Raw genomic sequence first — 23,154 nt, forward strand, 5'->3', positions numbered from 1 at the left:
TACATGTAGGATAATGAACACCGCAGAAAAGAAGTGATTTGCAACTTAAAAATCTAAATTCCAAATAAACTGCTGTAATCTAATACACGGAGAATTAGGGCTCAAATTAAACCAGGGAAAGGGTGATATTCCCCTGAAAATATGATTTGCAACTTAAAAATCTAAATTCCAAATAAACTGCTGTAATACACGGAGAATTAGGGCTCAAATTAAACCAGGGAAAGGGTGATATTCCCCTGAAAACATGATTTGCAACTTAAAAATCTGAATTCCAAATAAACTGCTGTAATACACGGAGAATTAGGGCTCAAATTAAACCAGGGAAAGGGTGATATTCCCCTGAAAACATGATTTGCAACTTAAAAATCTGAATTCCAAATAAACTGCTGTAATACACGGAGAATTAGGGCTCAAATTAAACCAGGAAAGGGTGATATTCCCTGAAAACATGATTTGCAACTTAAAAATCTGAATTCCAAATAAACTGCTGTAATACACGGAGAATTAGGGCTCAAATTAAACCAGGGAAAGGGTGATATTCCCCTGAAAATGCCAAAATAGCCTTCGAAAATTATTTTTTAAGGTAGCCCTTAAATGGAAACTATTTTCTACTAAATCCTGAAATTAAGTAGCCCTGAAAGTTGAATTATGGGGCAGCGTTGTCAAAACTTTCTTGCCAGACTTTCTGTAGCATTATACACCAACAATCTTTAGACACATAGCAGCCACTTGGTATTATCCAACCTTCTCCGTAGTGGGCACTTATCGGGCCAGGGAGGGGGTACTCAGTACAAATGACTATACGGGGATGTGCCGCAAACATGGGTAGCATTTTTGGCCTTTTGGTATATCAATGAGCCCCTTTTCTAAGCCAATTTTTTGGGAAATTTTGTAAAAACTACTTTTGGTTTATCGATGGGTCCAAATTTCTTGAAAAATTGGTATATTGATGGGTCCACTTTCTCAGCAGCACACCCCTACCAAAACCAAACTTGAGTGCCCTCCCGGGGCACTTATACACACAACCGCAACAGTATATCTTACCTTGTGTGGGTGATGATGGGGAAGAGTGAGCCAATTGTGGTCCTGGGGGTAAGGGCAACACTGGTTTGGAATCAATCTCTTTAATTTCCCTGAGATCATGTGAACAAGATGTCTGCATCCTAGCTGGTCCATCCTCCTGTTTCCTGCATGGGTCCTCCCTCCTCACCGGCATCAAGGTCGTGTGAGTCTGTGGCGTCGGTGGCAATGGTGTTAGCTGAGCTTGCGAGTGTGGAGATGGCGTTTGCGCCACCATGTCTGCTTTCTGTGTGTTGGGCTGACACTGAGACACATCTTCAGAAGGTAACCCATGCTCAGACAGAAACTCTTCAATGTCCATGTACTCAAATTTGAGATCATTGTGGTCTGGGAGTGTGTTCTCCCACAGTTTTGGCCCAAGAAAGGCCGACATCGGGTTACCAAAGTCATCTGGACCATGTTCTACAATCTTCTGCTTCTCTTGGTAACTGCTATATTCATCTGTAGTATGGGAAAGATGTAAAAGGAAATAGATGAAGTTTAAATGAAAAATATGACTATGTGTTTGAAAAAGCAAATTTTAACAATAATGAAGTACTTGTTGCAATGTTTCAAATGACTTCAGGACTATGCAAAATTAGCATTACTATATTCACCGCATATGTGATCACATACATGCATTATACATAGTGTTGACAATCTCCATGTCGCATGGAGATTATGCTTATGATTTGCTGAAGTTATGCAAATGGATGGCAACAATTGGGGGCAAGTTTGGGGGCTTGGGGCATTTTTTTTTTTTTCAATGTTTTATGACTTTTATCCCAGAACTGAGCAGGCTAAATGCTGTGGTGTATGATATAAGCATCTTCCAATTTATGTGGGCAAAATATAGCCCAAATCCGGTCTTTATATCCGGACAGATGCTAATTTACTGGACTGGATAAAAAATGATGTCAATTTCTATCCAGTCCAGTAAAAGAGTGTGTGGGCCTGCCTGTGGGGTTGGTTTTCATAAGCAATAATTACATTGGATTGAATTGGGGCAGAAAATATTTGGTGGCAAGCATAGACTCCGAGATGACCAGGGAGTTCAAGGGAGGGGTAATGATTTTTGGATAAGATACTTTAGGCACCTTTTTTGTAGCAAATTTTGCTAAATATAATAAGGTGTAGCAATTATGAGGAAAATGTTCCAATGGCAAATTTAGGGTTATAAATTTGAGTTCTCAAAAATCTGGAATGTAAGGGGAGGGGGGGGGGGGCAAATAAAGGGAGGGGGATGCAAGTTTTGGCAGTATATGTTGAGAAATCACCCTCAACCAATGTATTATTATATTACACAATTTCTAAAACACATACCAATCCATGATGTAAATGTGCTAAATATTCACAAAATGTACTTAAAAAACCCGCTCTGATATGAATGCAATCGTTGTACAAAAGATGGCTTGTAAATATCGGTTGGTTTCATACCACGCTATGCCTTCACATACAGGCTCTGGGTCTTATTCTTGAAATTAATACAAAATGCTTAATTGGAAAGATGATCGATCTATACAGTGCAGTACACTATATTATAATATGACAGAATCCTCAGGGACTGCCATTTGAAAATGAGAAAAGAGCTGTAGAATGCTCTTCTGGTCTCTTCAAGAAGAGCTTTAGAAGAGCTGTTTGCACCTGTGGCCATTAAAGCATAAAGCACGAGTCATCTAGAGGAGCTATAAATCGCTCTTACAAATGCAACTTAAGAAGAGTGATTGCTCTAGCTTCTCTCAAACAGCAGTCCCTGTTGACTGCTTGCTACGTTAATATGAAGACTGTATGCATGATCGAGGTGTAAATAAAAGAAGTTTTGAAGATGTTGACGAGTGAGAAATTGATCTCTACAAAAGAAAGCACTTGACACACGAAGATTGATCTTACAATGCTCTTGATGTTGAAACAGTGCAGGTAACTGGTGGCGCACTTTAGTGTGTGGTGCGCATGCGTTTTCAGTATTGTAATGCATATTGCTGAGTGAACTTTTCTACAGATGCTGCAAATATTCCGTAAAATAATGCTAACAGTTGGACCATTGATGCAAACAGTTGGACCATCTAGGTAAAGATGCATCCGATCTTTAAGTATTCCTTAGTACTAGTAGTAACAAGAGTTGTTGGCAGTTTACCTCCTGGTGGCGCCATGGGTGCAGCTGGAGAATACAGGTACAAACTTTCTGACCAGAAGGCCATATATATTCTATGCTTGTAAATGTATGTATCAGCTCATGGTACATCAATAAAATACTGAACTTGAATTTTTTTTTCTGTCAACTCATGCTATCAAGGTCATCTCCAATGCACATCTAAATAGTCAATGAACTCCCTATTCAAACGAAGCTAAATCAATTGGTGTGGGCAAAATATAAAGGAAACTGCATGCATGCATACACTTGTAGCATTGGATCATGGTTGGCTAAATTGGTGGCGCTGCAAATAATATGCAAAGTGTTCCATGTGATCAATTACATCTTCCATTAAAAGCCACCATCATGGCAAACTGAATAGGTTAGGTGACATGCAAAGCGGGGTCATGTGTCCTTTCAATTTAAACATCATGTCGCATATCCCCAGGGACTGTCTGAGAGCATTAAAGGGGCATTTCGTGATCCACAGCCTCATCCCCCACTTTTCTCAAAAAAGTTGAGATTTTTATATCACTGGAAACCTCTGGCTACATAATGTTTATGTACAAAATATTTCTTGCAGATTAATTCGTTTAGCAAAGATATCGTGAAATTTGAATTTCGTTCTGGTGCACCAGAATGAAATTACAACGCATTGTCTATGGAGCAGTGTAATACACATAATCATGCATAACTTTCATGAACGCAAAATCGGAATCAACTGAAATTTTGGGAATAGGTTTTTTCGTGGATATCTAATGAAAATGACATAAATAGAGGATGCTAGGATCACAAAATACTCCTTTAAAGCCATATTATAAAATTTTGATACAAAATAGATTAGCATTTCTTTGCCATAAAATGTTAGCTTTTACTGTCAGATATATATCCCCTTTCATTTTGAGCCGAACAAATAAGGCAAGGCAAAGAAAATTTGCTACCAGCGCCAATGTCACCAATACCTATCACTCCTTCGGTTGTGTTATTGAACGATCCTTTGTTGTGTAGATCACCGTCCCGCACGTCATGTACGTACTGTGTCATAAACAGTGTTCGAATTTAGGAAAAATAAATGGTTGTCCCATGGACAACCAGATTACAATTTCTGGTTGTCCGTCTAAGTTTTTGGTTGTCCGTAGGCCTACAAATGTGACTTTTGGCTAGATTTATGGTTGTCCGGCGGACAACCGAATCAATATTTTTGGTTGTCCGGCGACTCTTTTAGTCGTCACGGGCAACCGCACATCCAAAATTCGAAACCTGGTTATAAACATCATGTATGCGTTCGACTAATAATTCCATCGTAATAATAAAACAACGGTTCCTGTGTTTTATTCAAAATCTCTGATTTTGCCAAAACTACAGCACCCTGAGTCTTGATTTTTGCAAGGTAATGTTGTAAAGTACAATATAATCGTGTGAAAAAAGAAATTTAGAAAAATATTGAGGATGTCCTCCTCAGCAAATGTTATAAATTAAATAGTTCTTCTGGAGCCTTTAGAAAAGCTGTTTGGAGCATTTTACAATAGAATGTTTAAGGAGAAAATGGTCAACTAAGAAGAGCTAAAAATTACTCTCCTCATCAGATTTAAGGAGATCAGTAGAGAGTGAAATCTTGCTCATGCTCTCCTCAAAAGGCAGTCCAGGCCTCAGACACTTGGGAGGGGGGGTGAGTGTGTGATGCACCCACAACCCCCCAAAAAAAAAAAAATTTGCAAAAGTATACAAACACAAAGTCCTAAAAAATCGGGTTTTACGCTTTTGTGGTCAAAAAGGTCCAAATTTTGGGAAGAAAGTCCACTTTTCATAAAACGCACCTCCCCCTTGGAAAAAAAGTCCACTTTTGCAAAATCAGCCCCCCCAAAAAAATCCCTGTATACCTGGTAATTTAAGTGATGAGAACATTGTGGAATAGTCTTGGTCCAGCCAGGCTTGTGCTATTTTAGTGAGGAAGGAGCACATTCCAAGTCAGCTGGTACCAAGCATATTTGGGACAATTGGCACCCCTACCCCACCCGAGAATATATTAGACGCGTGCAGTGGCGTAGCTTGGGGTTGTGGCGCCCAGGGCTAAGGATATATTATTATATAATGCCCCCCCTCCCCAAATTTTGGACAAATAAGGCCTACCACTAATTAATTTTGGTTACTACATGTAGAAGTTGAATATCGGTCTTAAAATGTTCTTTCAATTTATTTGGTGTTGAAATGGGCGCTGAGCGCATGAAAATTTTGACTTTCATCGCTTGAGGCGCAGAAATTGCAGAATCGATGCAGAATTGGTCAATTTGGTGCCCCCTAAGGGTGGCGCCAGGGACACGTTACCCCCTAGTTACGCCACTGTGTCTATTGGTCAAAGGGCCCTTGGAAATGGGTAAGGGTTTCAAGTCTGGAGCCTCACACCCACATCCAAAAATATCCAAGTACCCCCCCCCCCCAATTGGGGGATGAAGCATCGTCTTGCAAGGCCGGGAGCCAAGTAAAAAGGGTCTTTTTCATGACCAGGCGCGATCTCGTTTAGGGTACCAAAAACAGCAGAAATTGTAAAATTGGTATCCAAATAATTATATAAATTTACTCTTTCCAAATATGTATTAGCTCCTGACCAATCCTAGAAAGATATGAAAAGTCAAAAAGGTATCAACTTTCAAGACTTTTGGGACACCCTGTACAGCTACGGAAATGCGGCAGTGCAAAAACAGTATGCCTCGCAGTGAAGGCATAAAATCCCTGATTTCCGCCCAAATTTCAAAATATTTTGGTGAAGTTGATCTAAATGGAGTCATCAATTTTATTATGTACAAATTTTGGTATAAACATTCGTTTGTGCACTTTTCAAAATTTTGCCCTAAAGGCGTGTAAATGAACAGTACAAAAGAAGTACCAGCACTATTTAGACAATAATAACTGCGCACCATCTATTTTGAGGTCATTGTGTGAAATCGGAGGGTTTTTTTGGGGCTGAGGTATTTTTTCCGAGGGAGCGGTAGCTCCCGAGGAAAAATACCGAGATGACAATTTCACACAATGACCTCAAAATAGATGGTGCAAAGTTATTGTCATTCATTACCGTCGTATCTAATATTTTGAACAAATCAAAATGACTGTTAAATATAACCAGTTTTAATCATTGTTGTAACCTACCCTACAAAAAAATCAACCAGGCGAATATAACATTCGCGCCGACTACTAAGAGCTACCAATCGCAAATATGAACCACAATTTGGTACCATTACCGAATAGGGTGCAACTTGCTAGACTTGAATCCAGTCCTCGTTTACGGAGTTTAGGGTTAGGGTTAGAGTAGGGCAGTCTTGTATTTAAGACTAGTAGAGTTGCAGTGTTGCACCCTATTCAGTAATTGCTCCACAATTTTAAATGTTCTGGTAAGTATGAATTGAACAGAGTTCATTCATATGACTTAAGTTATAGGGCGATTTCACAAAAGGTCATTATTAGTTCAAATCTGCCTCCAGAAAACATGATGCATGTAACAAGTACAAAGCAAATGAGTCAATCAATATCACTTCAATTCAACTTTCTTTGTGCTTTATGCACGCATCATGTCTTCTGGAGGCAGATTTGAACTAATGACCTTTCATAAAATCGCCTTTTAAAACATATATGCCCTTGACCTCAAGTTCAGCTTCAATGCACCCCGCAATTCTCATGTACATATCATGATATGCATATGTATGTACTCCCACTTTGACCCCCCCCCTAGTTCACCACGTAAACTTATGGCTCAAAATTCGGACCGCTCGCCAATAAGTTTACTGCTTTCTGTGTTTTGAAATTTGTTGGCGCTTTTAACGATCCCTGATTCCCGTCGCTTATTTTCGCTGTGTCACGTCACATGCATGACGCTGGTGGGTACCAACCAAACTTCAGGAAAAAAAAACCTCGATCGCCGATAACGATGTGATATGGGACTTACATAGGATTACACAGAGAGATAATTTGCCAAAATTTGACCATTTCCATTTAGCTTGGCCCTACTTTGTCTGCGCTATATGAAAAAGGACAGTCTTAAGTAAGTAAATGTACAATGATTTTGATGTTTTGATGTTTTGGGAGACTGGGAGGGTTCAGAACCAAAAGATGATGGAGCCTATTCTTTACTGTGTAATATTCCTTCACCACATTATCGTACGGTATTAAGAGGCTTATACGATGGACCAGTTTGTGAATGAGGACATCGTATAAGTTCCTTGTACTACCCCGGGGAGCAGGTCCCAGGGCAGGCTCAATAAAAGAAGTAATGTTGGTCACATCATCATACAATACATTCACTCGGTCGGATATCCGGGAACATTGTCCCGTTCGTCCCCTTTGCACAAGCGCGCACATAGCAACTAGCTCGAGAATGGGGAACTGCACATGTATGCGCATGTACGCACACTTGTTTTACAAGGCTATTTCCCCTTTGCGACCAAGCGAATGTACCATAATCTTGTACCACCTTGGGAAAACTATAATAATTAATATTGGTATTTTGTCATTTCATGTATAAAGCTAGTCCGAGGTGCTCTGACGATAACACTCCGATCGCCAGGCAATCTACGTTTGTAAAGTACATGTATGCACTCTACTCAATTGATTTTGTAGGCAGAATTGGCTACAGCATGCATGCAGTGAGTGAGTGAGTAACAAGTACATGTACCAGGCCGGGGTACCAGGTACAAAATGGTGCCGAGCCGAGCTATTAATCAATGCATGCACATACATGTATCCATGGCCATGCATGCATGCATGCAGCATTTCCCTGTAGTTTATAGCCACACCGTTAAGCCAAAGGCGTTTACTAAAATATTTCATTAAATATTTCTGGGTTATGACATGTTTGGAAAACAAAATGAAAACAATAAGTGCCATGCCATGAATATGTCAGATTTCTCAAAAACACGACACATGTATGCACACGTGATGAAAATAAACTAAAAACAAATAGAGGCCGAACATGATTTTCACCCATAGACCACAACACCATTCTACTCACCTCCACTGTATTTTGCTGCGTTTCTCATCATGCTTGTAGGCATCAACATGTTTGGATTTTCTAGCAGTGATTTTAATGTAACGGCAGATAATCCATTTAACCAGCTGTCCTTTTCTTCCATTTTTATGTTACTGCAGTGTCAGAGAATTTTACAACAGAATACTAGATAAAATCTCTTTTAAAAATACAGCACACAGGCCCAATTTTCACGATATGTTTACAAATGCGGCGAAAAGAATTTTTTGTGGGGGCGGAACCGCACGATCCGAGGCACGATGCTCGAAATAGATGGCGCTGTTTCAATCATGCTTCTAGGCCTGAATGTTCTCGTCCATGGAAGTCGGACCAAAAACTACTCAAAAGAGTGGACAACACTCTAAAATGAAAGAACTTGTACATTTTCTTTAGGCAATAGGCCTATTCACTCTTTTGAGAGTATAAGCCCACAGACTATTTTTCAATCCTTTTTATAGTTTAGAATTAAATTTTTCCACTCATAAAGGGGTTGTGGCCTCTATTATTCACTCTCTCACTCTTTTTCCCCCACTCTTTCCACTCGGTGTACATTTAGAGAGTAGCCCCTAGGTCTATAGCTCGAAACCAGGCCGGCATCCCTCCAAAAATGTTCACGAGTGAATATATCTATACGGATACGGTATTATATTGTTATTTAAGAAAGTGTGGCTTGGATGTAGGCCCTATTATCCCGGGCCTATTATATTTTTGCCACGGAGTGGCCTACGCGCCCGGGACTGGCACTCATAATGGAATTTGCGCTCAAGTTAATAGGCCACTTAGGTGTTATGTGGGCGGGTAGGCCTATGTGGGTCACTCTTATCTTTTAATTAGTGCTTTATTCATTACACCTAATGTTGGCGGAATTTATGTCTAATAACATCTTTGATTAAATGAGCTCATACTCTCTAATTGTAAAAGAGTGAAAAACTCACTCAGAGTGATTCACTTAGGCCTATAGGCCTAAAGATCACTCAAAAAAGAGTGAAATGTGGGTTTTTTTCACTTTAAAACTGCTCTAAAAAGAGGGAAAACCACTCTAAAAGAGTGAATATTAACTCTTTCAAGGAGTTAAATGACGGACAACTCTAAAAACGTGTTGTCCTTCATTTAACTCCTTGAACAAGTTGAGTGGTTTTCACTCTTTTTTGAGTGGTTTAAAATTAAAAAACACATTTTATTCTTTTTTGGGTGGTTTTATAAGTAAATACAGGGTGTCCCAAAAAAAGAGGCCCCTCATTGCGCCCTTTTTTCTCCTATTTCTGAAAAGTTGATCAAATATATTTTGGTATGTACGGAAACCTTGAGTCGTTAGCTTTAATAAACCAAAACAATTATATCAATCGGCTCACAACTTGTTTTTCACTCCACTGAGAAGGTTTGGCTACTTCAAAGATTGAAAAGCGAGGAGTACACCCTGTAGCTGTAAATCACTCTTTTGGGGAGTGAGTTTTTCACTCTTTTACATTTAGAGAGCAAGGAAAAAAAGTCAGAAGTGGAGAGAAAAACACTTGTCAGCCACCTATTTATAGGGCGGCACACGTTGGCTTGTAACAAAAAGAGAAAGCGGCGGAAAAGTACAACAGGCGTTATAAATATAGGTGAAGGAGGGCGGTTTGTGCCTGAGGCGGCACACGAGGAGGGCGGGGCTTGTAACCAGGAAAAAAGGAGGGGGTGAAAAGTCTATATCACGCTTTATGACTTTGGGCCTGCACTAGAAGGCGTGACATCCCGCTATCTCTATAACTGAGGACCGCTATCTCTACGGTTCGCTATATCTCTAAGGTTCGCTATCACTAACGTGTAAAGTCTATGGAGATGAGAATCCCGCTATCTCTAATAGAGAAAAGGGTTCGCTATATACCTAAAAAAAGGTCAGCTACTTCTAAGGTTTGATATCGCTAATTTGTAATAAGGTTCGCTAGTTCTAAGGTTCGATATCACTAATTTAAAATAAGGTTCGCTATCACTAATTTAAAATAAGGTTCGCTATCACTAATTTTCCCGGGCTAATTTTGAATAAGGTCCGCTATCACTAATTTATTAAAGGTTCGCTATCTCCAAGGTTCGCTACCACTAATTGCAAGGTCCGCTATACCTAAGGTTCGCTATCACTAATTTTGAATAAGGTTCGCTATCCCTAATTAATCAAGGTTCGCTATCTCTAAGGTTCGCTATCACTAATTTCGATTAAGGTTCGCTATACCTAAGGTTCGTTATCACTAATCTTAAATAATGTCCACTATCTCTAATTTTAAATAAGGTCCGCTATCTCTAATTTCAAATAAGGTCCGCTATAGCGAACCTCATTTGAAATTAGAGATAGCGAACCTTATTTAAAATTAGAGATAGCGAACCTTATTTAAAATTAGAGATAGCGAACCTTATTTAAAATTAGAGATAGCGAACCTTATTTAAAATTAGAGATAGCGAACCTTATTTAAAATTAGAGATAGTGAACCTTATTTTAAATTAATAATAATAATAAACATTTGTAATGCGCCATCAATCTAGTAGAACTATTCCGAGGTGCAGACATGAAAAAACAAATAAGTACAATAATTAAACATTAACATACATAAAGTACAAGTACAATTAAAACATTAAAAATACATCAGTTATGTTTGGTATATGCTTTGCTAAATAAATGAGTCTTTAACAAGTTCTTAAAAGTCTGAAAACAATCGCAGTTTCTAATGTTTAGAGGTAATAAGTTCCAAAGTGTGGGCGCAACAACAGAAAAGGCTCGATCTCCAAATGTAGATGAAGCCCGAGGAACGACAAGTAATTGTTTATCAGAAGACCGAAGTGTGCGACTCGGAGTAGGCCTATATGGAAGAAGAAGATTCGTTAAATACTCTGGTGCAGTGTCATTCAAAGCTTTCCAAGTTAAAATGAGTATTTTAAAGTCAATTCTCTCACGAATAGGTAGCCAGTGAAGATCTTTTAATACAGGAGTTATGTGAGTCAAATTTTCGTGTCTTTGTAAGAATACGAGCAGCAGCATTTTGTGCAAGTTGAAGTTTGCGAAGTAAGCGATCAGTGATGCCAGTTAGAAGAGAATTTCCATTGTCAAGGCGTGATGTAATAAGTGCATGAATAATGGTTGCAGCAGTTTCATCTGTTAAGATTTTTCTAATACTATTTACATTTCTAATGTGGACTGGCATATACGTTTGACATGTTGATCCATACACACATTATCATCAAAAACAATTCCTAGGTTACGGGCACTTTTTGAAGCATGGATTGTAGCAGTACCGACGTGTATAGAATGATCTTGAATTTTCTGCTGCTGATATTTTAAAGTCATGATTAGAAATTCTGTTTTTTCATCGTTTAGTTTGAGTTTATTCATTGACATCCATGACTTTATTTCCAATATAGAAGCCTCTGCTTGTTTGCGAGCTGACATTTCATCATTTGGATCATATAAGTCAAAGGGTATATATAGTTGTGTATCGTCAGCATAAGCATGAACAAACAAACCGTGTTTCGAGCAATGTTTGCGATAGGGAGGAATATATGGTGAAGAGTATAGGTCCAAGCACGGATCCTTGAGGAACTCCATAGTGAAGTGGCACATGCGTAGAAACAGTCCCGTTTATGTTGACTGCCTGAGATCTGCTACAAAGATAAGACTGAAACCATCTCAAAGCTGGACCTTCAACACCAATTGACTCAAGACGTTTGAACAGAATGTCATGATCAATGGTGTCAAAGGCAGTTGAGAGGTCCAAAAGTATCAGAAAGACGCCACGTTTACCATCAAGTTCACGCAAAATGTCGTTGTGAACTTTCAGAAGAGCTGTTTCTGTACCATGGAATTTTCTGTAAGCAGACTGATGTTGTTCATATAAATTATTTGAAGATAAATGTTCTGCAAGGCGATTTGCAATGATCTTTTCAAATTATCAACATCCAAGGAAGGTTTCTTGAGCAGAGGGGAAACAAGGGCATTTTTAAAATGATTTGGAAATGTCCCACTTTCCAGAGAGAGATTCACAATATTAGTGATAACTGGTGCCAACCCAGCAAACACAAAACGTTTTCGACATCATTCGCAAAAGGTTATAAAAGGTTGTCAGAAAAAGTTTAAATGTCGGGTTATATAAAGGGTATATTAACAGTATACAACGTTTTCATAACCTTAAAAACATATTTTGATAATCTACTGCTCAGCAAACAAAAATGTTTTACAGAAAACGTTTAAATGTCGGGTTATATAAAGGGTATAAAAACGTTTTAATAACATTCCAAAAACATTCTTGAAAACGTGATACAAAACATTCTAAACAGAATGTTATTTTGGGGTTGAAAAAATATTTTGCGAAAAATGTTTGCCCAAAATATTTTCAATAACGTTTTAAAAACGTTTTCATGACCTTTATATAACCCGACATTTAAATGTTATTAAAAGGTTTTGAAAAAACATTTTAAGAACATTTCTGTGTTTGCTTGGTTCAAATATTTTAACATAATGTTATTTAAGTATTGACACAATATTTGTCAAAAATGTTTGCAAAAATAGTTTACAATAACATTTTTTGAAAACATTTAAAAATATTATTGTAGTGTGTTTTCATACAAAACGTTTTAAAACGTTATCATGACCTTTATATAACCCGACATTTTAATGTTATTAAAACGTTTTTACCTAAGCCAAAAGCCAAAATATAACTTATTTAAAATGTTTTTAAAACGTTTTTGTGTTTGCTGGGAAGATGTCAACGTGATCTTTAAGCATCCATGTTGGAATCGGATCCAATGGGCACGATTTTGATGGTGAAGAAGTGATGAGTTTGGAAATCTCATCTACGGTGGTAGGCATGAAAGATGTTAGAGTTGTACCAAAGTATTCTAGAATACTTTGGTTGTACATAACATATGAGTTTCAGAAGTCACAATTTGCGATGTAGATGAAAATTGTACATTGGAATCAAGATCCTGACGTATGTTATCAATCTTGGAGACAAAATAGTCATTAAATCTTTGAGCCAGTTCTTTCTGACATGTATGAGAGGGCAGCTTGGCATTGCTTTTCTGATGAAGAAGACTCTCAACAACTTTGAAAACTTCCTTTTGATCTTTACATTGCAGTATTTGGTTCTCATAGTGTTTAGCTTTGGCGTGATTTATCATATTTGTAACAACAAGCCGCTGTGAAAGTTGTTTGTCAATCTCAAGTTTGGATTTGCGCCATTGTCGTTCACGTTTTTTGCGTAGTTTTTTCGCTTTGTCTATTTCAGGAGTGTACCACGGATTTGAGGGCCGTGATAGTGAACCTTAGAGATAGCGAACCTTAGAGATAGCGAACCTTAGAGATAGCGAACCTTAGAGATAGCGAACCTTAGAGATAGCGGACCTTATTTAAAATTAGATATAGTGAACCTTAGGGATACCGGGATTGTTAAAATTAGAGATAGCGGACCTTATTTTAAATTAGTGATAGCGAACCTTAGAGATAGCGAACCTTCAATAAATTAGTGATAGCGGACCTTTTTTAAAATTAGAGATAGCGAACCTTATTTAAAATTAGTGACATCGAACCTTAAAAATACCGAACCTGATTAAAAATTAGTGATATCGAACCTTAGGTATAGTGGACCTTTTTCGTAATTAGTGATAACGAACCTCAGGGATAGCGAACCTTAGAGATAGCGGTCCTTAGAGATAGCGCACCGTCGCCCTAGAAGGAGGGTAGCCTGTGGGGCATGCGGCAGCACACAGACGGTGGCTTTTGGGGCGGCACATACAAGGAAGGCGGCTTGCAAGTTGTAGCGAGGGAAACAAGTCAGAAGTGGAGAGAAAAACGCTTGTCAGCCAGGGCGGCACACCGTTGCCTGTAACCAAGAGAACTAGGGACGGCAACAGGCGTTATAAATATATAGGTGAAGGAGGGCGGCTTGTGAGGCGGCACATACGAGGAGGGGGCTTGTAACCAGGACAAAAGTAGAGGGAGGGAGGAAAGAAAAACGCTTGTCAGTCACCTATAAATGGCGGCAAATCGTGACCAGGAGAGAAGATGGAGTGGCAAACGGTAGGCTATATCACGCTTTGTAACTAGGGCCTATAGGTAAATCCGGCCAGTTATAGGCTACATGTAGGCCTACCAGCAAAATTTATTTCTCGACACCCCCTCTGATAAAATGACGGCCCTGGGCACCATTATGTATAGCCCTGGGCGCCACAACCCTTAGCTACGCCACTAGCTGTTTGAGCCCCTTCCATGATGCAAGCGGCAAAAATCTTACATCTTAATTTCCGCGCCTCTTGCTGGGCCTCTTGCGAAGTAATCCAATATGAAAGACAGTTTTAAGGCTAAAATTCAGAGGGTATAGAAAAAACATATATATATTATAGCGCCGTGCCATTGGAGTTGCAATGGAAGTCAAATGGGAACTCGAACTTGTCGCTAGATGGATTCAGCGCCCCTGATGGATTGTCAGCCCCTTCCGAGAGGTGAAAGTCTAAATTTTCTAGACCATGCAGCATGGGCGTCAATCCCGGGCCGCTAGAGGGTCAGGGTTCATGTCTCCTCCAAATTTTTTCAAATTCTCGGGGGCAAATGATTCCCCTCAGACTTCCCACACTGCGTATGCATTATAAGTTGCCTATTTCGCTTCTGCTTTAGACATCCGACACACTTCATTTAAAGCAAAAATACAATAGGCCTAAACTTGTACACGAATGGCTTCAATATTATTGGGCCGTCATTCCACAAATTTTCGGGCTTTTTTTTCAAACTAAAACTTTACACAATAGGCCTAATAGTGCCAAAATGGTTCACCAAATGGCATCAAGTAGGCCTAGGTCTTCATTTTGCAACAATTTGTCACTTCTCAGGGGCCCCTCAAACACCCCCTGCGTCGCCCCCCCCCCCCGATGCGCGATGGCCAATTCGTGGCCGTTTTTTAGGCCTACATATTTATTCTACAATTGGCCCATCCGCCAGATCGTGTGTGGGGGGGGGTGTGTGTGGGTGTGTGGGGGGGGGGGTGTTGTGGTGGTGGTGGGAGGGTAGGGCGCCATCCTGTATCCTTTCTCCAGGGCGAAACAAACATACCGTATCTCAGCCCCCCCCGGCCCCGGGGTAAGGGCCTTCTGGATACGCCACTGGCGCTGCGTAAAATAAAAACAAAATTAGGGTAGGTCGGTCGGCAATTTTTTTTAATTATTTTTTTACACACACGGTAAATTGCGTATGATAAAGGCCTTGGAACTTTTTTTTTTTTTCTTTTTTTTTATTTAGGCCTAGTTTTTTTTTTGCAAAAAAAAAACAAGAAAAAAGGTCGGGCCCATTTTTAGGGTCGGTCGGGTTACGCCAATCAAACAATTTTTTTAGGCCTTAAAGGCTTTGGACATTGGACAAGGCTAAACTGGAAAAAAATAAAATAAAATATGTGTTTTTTTTGCGGATTGATACATAAAGCCCTTTATGGTGTGACTTTTATCACGTGAGGGAAATTTTGGCGTACTATTTTCTCATCTCAACCGGTTGGAGTCATTTTTAAAGAGGTAGGTCTACATGAAAAAATAATCAGAGACATCAATAATTTGTGTAAATTTAGTGGTGGCGTTGCATGTGTTTACACCAAAATGTTGGCATGCTAAGTACGTCATCGGATCTAGCTGTGAACTTGAACCCCTGTGACTGAATGGAATATCCAAAATGACGTCAGAACAGCAATCAACTGAATGGACTTTAAAAATTCGCGCGAATTTTTTAAAGGCCATCTGATTGCGTATACAACAGGACGTGTCGAGACAGACAGGTGTTACAAGATTAGCCAGGATAAAAACTACTTTTAAAACGGTAAGCTTATGGTCAAATAATAGGGCCTATAACATGAAAAAATTGTTATTGAATTGTTGATAATATACATGTACAATGATGTATGAATTACTCACAACTTCGCTGCAATTTTTTCAATCTATATTCGGAAATTGGGTAATTGTTTGGGCACTTTATACATAATACATGGTTAAGGATAATTTGATCAGGTACTTTCTTTGATAAATCATTCAGTAAATATGAACCACTGAGAGAGATATAATTATGCAGTGTTAAAATTGCCTGGTCTAGACTAGTGTAACTTTGAATTTTGCTTGTGTGTCAGTTCCCTAGTCTGCTCTCTAAATCACTAGTAAAAAGCTATAAAACATCTTTGTTCTGGAATGTTGACATTTACAATTTTCCTTAATTCGAACACTGTTCATGTAGTATGTGCAGATATAGCCAGGGCTAGTCGGGATTATGCACTTTCAGTTTCTCACGCGTTTGAACGGGAATTGGATTGCGTACTTTTTTCGATGTCTAGTGAGCAAATTTCTTCAATATTTTGAGAAAATGATGTCAAATTTTCTATTCTATATTGTTTGGTAATAATGTCTTTTGCCAATAGTATGTTTAAAGTTGTAATTTTGTGTTTTTGATCGCAAAGATCGGATATTTTCGTTCCCGATTCGAATTCTGCACCCTTCGCAAGGGTGCCGATTTCGGCAGAACTTTGACGATAATTTTGCCTTTTTGAACACTAAAATGCATTCGATCCTTAATTTTGTTTCAACCGAGTCTTAAATTAGCAAGCACAATAAGGTTGGTACCACTTTTATATACATTGATAAAAATTTTAAGATTTTTTTTCAAGTTTCTAACCGGCGCAAATCGTTAAGTGTGTATTTCCCATTGACATCCAAAATAGGAAATACGAGTCTGATGGACATAGGAACGGCGTCCATGAGACTCAGCGAGTCTAGCCAGGGCCAGGCGTAGCCACCTTTCTTGGTCAGGGGTGGCAAAATAAAATTTCGAGGGCACAGCCGAGAAAAAAAATACAGTTACATCATAACCGGTTTTGTTTTTTAAAGAGTCTGTACATGTCTTGGAGTTTCCAAAAAGCCTTGACTGGGATGATATGTGCAAGCGTAGCACGGAAAAGTTTTTGTATTGTACACTATTTTTGACTTGTCCATAATTGGGATGAAAGGGACTTTATTGTGACAATGTGCGTGCACAGAGTGCAAAAATTGTATTTTACACCCATGATCTGGTTGAATTTTGGTGGAAAATGGCCTTTTTCTTTTCCTTTGCCCCCAGATTTGCTCTTCAATTTTTTTTGTCAGAGGGGCACATTTTTAAATTTTTTTGTCAGGGGTGGCACTCTGCCCCCCTGCCCCCTGCTGGTTACACTACTGAGATATAGGTAGTGTATGTGCAACGTCTCGTGGTTTGGAAGTCACGTAAAGCTGTTGCGGGTCCTGTACGTGTACAGGAATAGTCAAAACCCTGTCAAACTTATCGCATTTTTATTTGCAGAGAGCCGAACCTGGCACAATAGTTCCAGGATCGTGCATAGATAAACCATGTACATATAATTATAAGAATAAAACAAGACTTATTTTATTATTATTATTATTTTGACCATTGCATGTTCTCAGGGCATAGCCTGGATTTATTGGGGGGGGGCTGATTTTGAAAAAGTGGACCTTTTCCTAATATTTTGGAATTTTTTGACCAAGAAAAGCATAAAGCACCCTCATTATTTTGCTCGCTATGCTCATAAATGGGCAAATTTTGACATTTTTTTTGACTGAAAAAGCACCGTAACCTTTTTTTCACTTGCTACGCCCATAAAGTGGACCTTTTGGCCCTCGAGAGGTATTTTTGCTTTGGGGGCTGCCCCTCCTATGCCCCTGTATGTCTTTGCAATTAAACCATGTGGCATTGAAATCATAGACATGTCCCCCTAATTTTCCCCCTAATGTCCCCATAATGTCCCCATAAACTACAACTCATGTGCAATTAAATAGGTTTTAAAATGCTAATTTGTTCCAAAACCTCCCATGCCCCTATCCCAGAAAAAAAATTGTTTGCTTGCCCTCCAGTTGGATTTTTGGGGTCGGTTGGTTGGAAAATTGTTTTAATTTTTATTTTTTAATGACTCGCTACTGTATAGGCCTGTAGGCAATGAACATTAATTGGTCATGTGGAAAGATACACGGTACTTCACTACATCCCCCATTATTATGTGCAGGAACCAACTACACACCAAACATGGAACCATCTATACAATTAAAATCAATATTTTGGGACATTTGTTTACGTTTGCAATTATGTAAACAAATTAAAACAATGCTAAGCACCCACCCAAATGATGTTGTAAAGCGCCCTGAGTGCTTTATGGAATGAATATGGATTGTTTTAAAAATTATTTGTAATTTTGCTGTACCTGGTATTTTGTTTGAACCCCCTCCTTACAATCTATCACTAACCTATAACAATACAAATTTTCCATCTTGCAGGTTATTGGTGAAGCAAGCATGGGATGGCAATGTTACCATGGTTACCATGATAGGCATCTTCCACCAAAGTGGTTATCAGGTAAGCATTGTAACAACAAGATACCGTAAAACCCCGTCTACAAGCATATATAGTGTTTTTTATGAAAGCTATATTAATTCGAAGCAAGCGTAAATATACCGATACAAAAGATCTGTCTTAAAATAATACTTGTTTGTACATGCTTGGATCCGTAATTTATTTGCTCAAACTCCATAATGGCGCCTTGATTAATGTAGCTTTCATCAGAAGCACTCTATATGCTTGTAGACAGGGTTTTACGGTAGTGCAATTGATTTCAGTTTACATGCACTACAATCATGCAAATCATGTTTAGCTGTCATATTTGGCAGATGAATAGTATTTATAGTGCAAATTTAATCTAGGCTATGTGGAGGCATTTTAACAGTATCCTCATTTTAGTAGAGAAAAGGTCATTGAACTTTGCACAGAGGGTCAAGTTCAAAATTACTCAGACCTGTTCAAAACTCACACCATCGTGATCCTCTGGTAATAAGGATTCAGAAAAAGTATACTTTGACATACATTAGGGTGCATCAAACGCCCCCTATGTCAACCGATTTTCTTATTTGGTCAAAGTGTGCCACTTGCTAAAATAAATAATCTACACCAAATTTAAATTCAATCCCATGTCGTCTTCTGGGTCCATCGGGAGCTTTGCAGCAAATATATCACAATTGTGACACAATCTGTTCCATGGGGGCCAAAGGAGGCATTTTTGAAAATTGAGTTACTGTAATTATTACATTGTACTTACAAACTGAAAACACCAAAGGTCTAGCATACTTGGTTCTAATGTTATGACGTTTTTTGATGTCTATTTTCTTATGTATTTTATTGTTTATTTACTCCACATTTTTACCTTTATCTTCAGTTTCAAATTTGCCGCCTTTGGCCCCCATTTACCAGATCGTGTCACAATTACACATGAGGCAGCTTTTTATATTTCCATTATTTTTTCCCACCAAATAAGTTGAAAAGCGCTATAGGACTATTAAGTACTGTATCTCATATTTAACATGATTTGCACAATTGTTATGGCAATTCATTTATTGGACTAAGAGCTATATAAATGATTCTATTTTGTGATTAATTTTATATTAAAGGGCATTTCGTGATCCACAGCCTCATCCCCCACTTTTCCCAAAAAAGTTGAGATTTTTACACCACTGGATACCTCTGGCTACATAATGTTTATGTACCAAATATTTCTTGCAGATTAATTGCGTTTAGCAAAAAATATCGCCAAATTTGAATTTCGTTCTGGTGCACATTGTCTATGGAGCAGTGTACTACACATAATCATGCATAACTCGCAAACGCAAAATCGGAATCAAATGAAATTTTGGAAATAAGCTTTATTCGTGGATATCTACTGAAAAATGTCATAAAAAGAGGATTCTAGGATCACAAAATCCTCCTTTAAGTTCCTTAGAAAATGTGTGTCAGACAGTGGTGTAACCAGACCTAACCTTCCGGGGAGTTCTGTTTGTTACTCATTCATTGACATTGATGATACATAAGCAGTTTTTAAGTACATCACTGGTGTCAGAGATATGTCAAAGCAAAGTCATTAATAAAGGGAAGGAAACAGGACAGGTTTTATCACTGACAATCATATATATGGTCATTTTCACGGTAAAGGTTGTAACTTTGGATTTTTAACACTTTGATCCGTGGTGGTCTAATAAAGCTACAGAATTCCACAATATTTGGCCACATAAGTCATCTAGTTAGCAGCTAGCTACCTTGGGTAGCATAATCATCTTTGGGGAGTTACTGCGTTCAGTTTTGGCCCGGGGTTTTGGCAGGCTAAAATGTCCATAAATATGGCCTTTTTGATGTACTAAAAAAATAGTAACATTTTTGTAAAGCCCCAGGTGTTTTCAATTAGTTCATGGATAATTTTTCTTATGCTGAAACTGTAGTCATATGCTCAGTAAAAACTGCCACATTAGTTTTAATTGTGAACAGCCCTGTATTTTTATGAACCGGACTTCGATATTTGTCGTTTCGGAGGCTTCATTTTCCGTTAACAATTGTTAACAAACAAACTTTGTGGGTATAGCTTTGGTTCATAATTCTTTGTTATTTCTTTATTTCTTCTTGATTCATAGTTGATTACTTAACTTGAAATAGGTAACAAAAATTAGCCGACTTGCAAGCTTTTAAATTTTTTATAAAATCTTGACATCATAGAGGCGATTTTCCGTTAACAATTTTGAAGCATCCGAAACAAACTGTTCAGCTAGCTTGTGCAAATATAAATAAAAGAGCTCATCCAATGTATTTATCAAAATGTAGCAAAGTAGATCCTCAAACAGTGGAGATATACATCACCGTTTGAAAATGGGACCCAATACAAACTTTCCGTTAACACTTGAAGCCTCCGAAACAAATGAAGCCTCCGAAACAACAATAAGATTAATTGGTGTGTTTCATATTGATATCTGCATTGTAATTGTTACTTGATATGTGGAGAATGTGATAAATTTCAAAAAGTGTTGATATTATGGTTAATGTTTAAAAAATATACTGATACCCAAGAAAGCCTGTTTCGGAGGCTTCACATGCAAGTTAACACCATACTTAACAAATGGGTGAAAAAAATTAATTGTGATAAATCTACAATATATTTTGGCATAGAATCATTGATTCAATACACACAAGAAAATAACAGCTTAGATGATCCCAACAGTGTTGTTTTTAAAAAAAAACTGCAACTGATGTTTAACATTATTGTTAACAAGAAGCCTCCGAAACAAAAAATCATGACTTGCTGTGATAATTTACTTTTTGTCACAACTGAAATTCAATACTTAGAAGCAGAGCATGAAAATTGGTAATTGTGATATTCTTTACCTATTTTTTCATGTCAACTTGTAGTAGTTAGCCAAATATTTTACTTTTATGATCACTTGTGTTGTTAACTGAAGGCTCCAAAAAATAACTCCCAATTTCTATGAAACTTGGCTGGGAAGTTCCTTTTATCAAGTAGTATTTGTACATGAAGTTAGACATTCAAATTGTTTTAGGAACCCAATTAAAACTTTAAAAATATGTTTCACGTTGGGAAATTTCCATTGTAAATGACACTTGATGTTAAAGATTTTCAAAACTGCAATTACAAACATAGCAAAACATGGTATAAAATTTAACTTATATCTGTTGGCTTACTTTGGAATGGTATTTCACATGTATTCCAGATTTCATTTCATAATTTTCTGAGCTTAATATGTAAAGCCTTGAAACATTATTTTACTGGAATTTAAGTTGCTTCTATGCATGATTTCAGTAAAACAGAAACATATTTAAGTGGTTTGAAATTTTGACCCTAAAAATCAAAAGTTTCACCCTTTACCGTGAAAATGACTCTATGAGGATGTGGTATTTTATTGCAAAATTGTAAGGTGCTCGGTTTGGACAAAGTTATTTCGACTTAGATTGATCATATAGTATTTGTTCAAAATGAAACATTTTGATACGAATGATTTGACACTTAACATTTCAGAAGATCAATGCATGCACAGGGGCGGACTGGCCACTGTGGCGTTGTGGCGATCGCCACATGGGCCGCTTGGTTCTGGGCTGCTCAGGGCCGGTTGCTCAAAAAGAAGAGAAAAAGAAAGAAAAAGGAAAAGAAAGGAGAAGGGGAGAAAAAAGAGAAAGAGAGAAAAGGAAAAAGAGGAGAAAGAAAGTGAAAATAGCAGAAAATGGGAGAGAATGGGGAAGGAGTATCTTAAGACATAGGCCCTAGGGCCTGAGGCATAGGTCCGAGAGCCGAAGGTGTAAGGCCCAAGCCGAAGGCGTAAGGCCCAAGACATAGGCCCTAGGGCTTAAGGTATAGGCCCTAACACTAAGCTATTATAGGCCGCCACTAGTACACCGTCGCGGCATCACCTACAAATGGCCTTTTGAATCAATTCTCTAGACCGTAAACACAGCAAAAGGCCAATACTCTAGATGCGATACAGTAAAATGTTTAAATTTTAAGCCAACAGCAAAATATTGGGCTGGCTGTCAATGGAATATTGGTATTTCATTGCGGCTGCGGAATGAGGCTAGGGCGGTATGGGCATTTGGTATTAGGCAGACATAGGAGAAAGAAAGGAAAAGAGAAGAAAGGAGGGGGATAATTGAGGGGGATGAGTAATATAAGGGCCTACACAGTGTGCCCGCTGTTTGTCTGAAATAGGGGCTGATAGGCCTACAGGTACTCGACTTTGGAAGTGACGGGGATGTGCGAACATGGGACACCAGTTTGAAACTATACATGCTATAGGGGTCTTTTGGTGAGAGCTTCGACGCCATATAACCAAGGGGGTCATTCAGTAAGGAGGCCTCAAAAGGGGGTTATTTCAGTGAGACTGGGACAAAACTTGGGTAAAAATATAAAAGTTGACAAATTTTTGATAATTGTTTTTCAAAAGTCATCAAAAATTCCTTACAAAGGAAGGTCTTATTGTGACAGGAAAAGAAAAAATAGGGGTCATTGAGTGAGGAGTTCGGTAATTCAGTAAAATAAAAAATTAAAAAGCGGTCATTGAGTGAGAGGGAGTTGAAAAATGGAGGTTAATGTGGGTTGTG

At 38.4% G+C, this 23,154-nt stretch overlaps 1 protein-coding gene across 1 annotated transcript in view; it reads right to left on the bottom strand.

Annotated features, from left to right (window-relative positions):
• The window catches only part of LOC140160508 (thyrotroph embryonic factor-like), a 44,104-nt gene extending 35,699 nt beyond the window's left edge, over positions 1 to 8,405 (bottom strand). The window contains exons 1-2 of the mRNA XM_072183742.1: positions 8,190 to 8,405; positions 1,045 to 1,521 (exon numbers count right to left, since the gene is read on the bottom strand). Coding sequence (XP_072039843.1) covers positions 1,045 to 1,521; positions 8,190 to 8,310 — 598 coding nt within the window. The 5' untranslated portion in view covers positions 8,311 to 8,405. The remainder of the gene's footprint in view (positions 1 to 1,044; positions 1,522 to 8,189) is intronic.
• Between the last annotated feature and the right edge of the window lie 14,749 nt (positions 8,406 to 23,154).

This window comes from Amphiura filiformis, chromosome 9 (assembly GCF_039555335.1).
Source record: "Amphiura filiformis chromosome 9, Afil_fr2py, whole genome shotgun sequence".
Lineage (NCBI taxonomy): Eukaryota > Metazoa > Echinodermata > Ophiuroidea > Amphilepidida > Amphiuridae > Amphiura > Amphiura filiformis.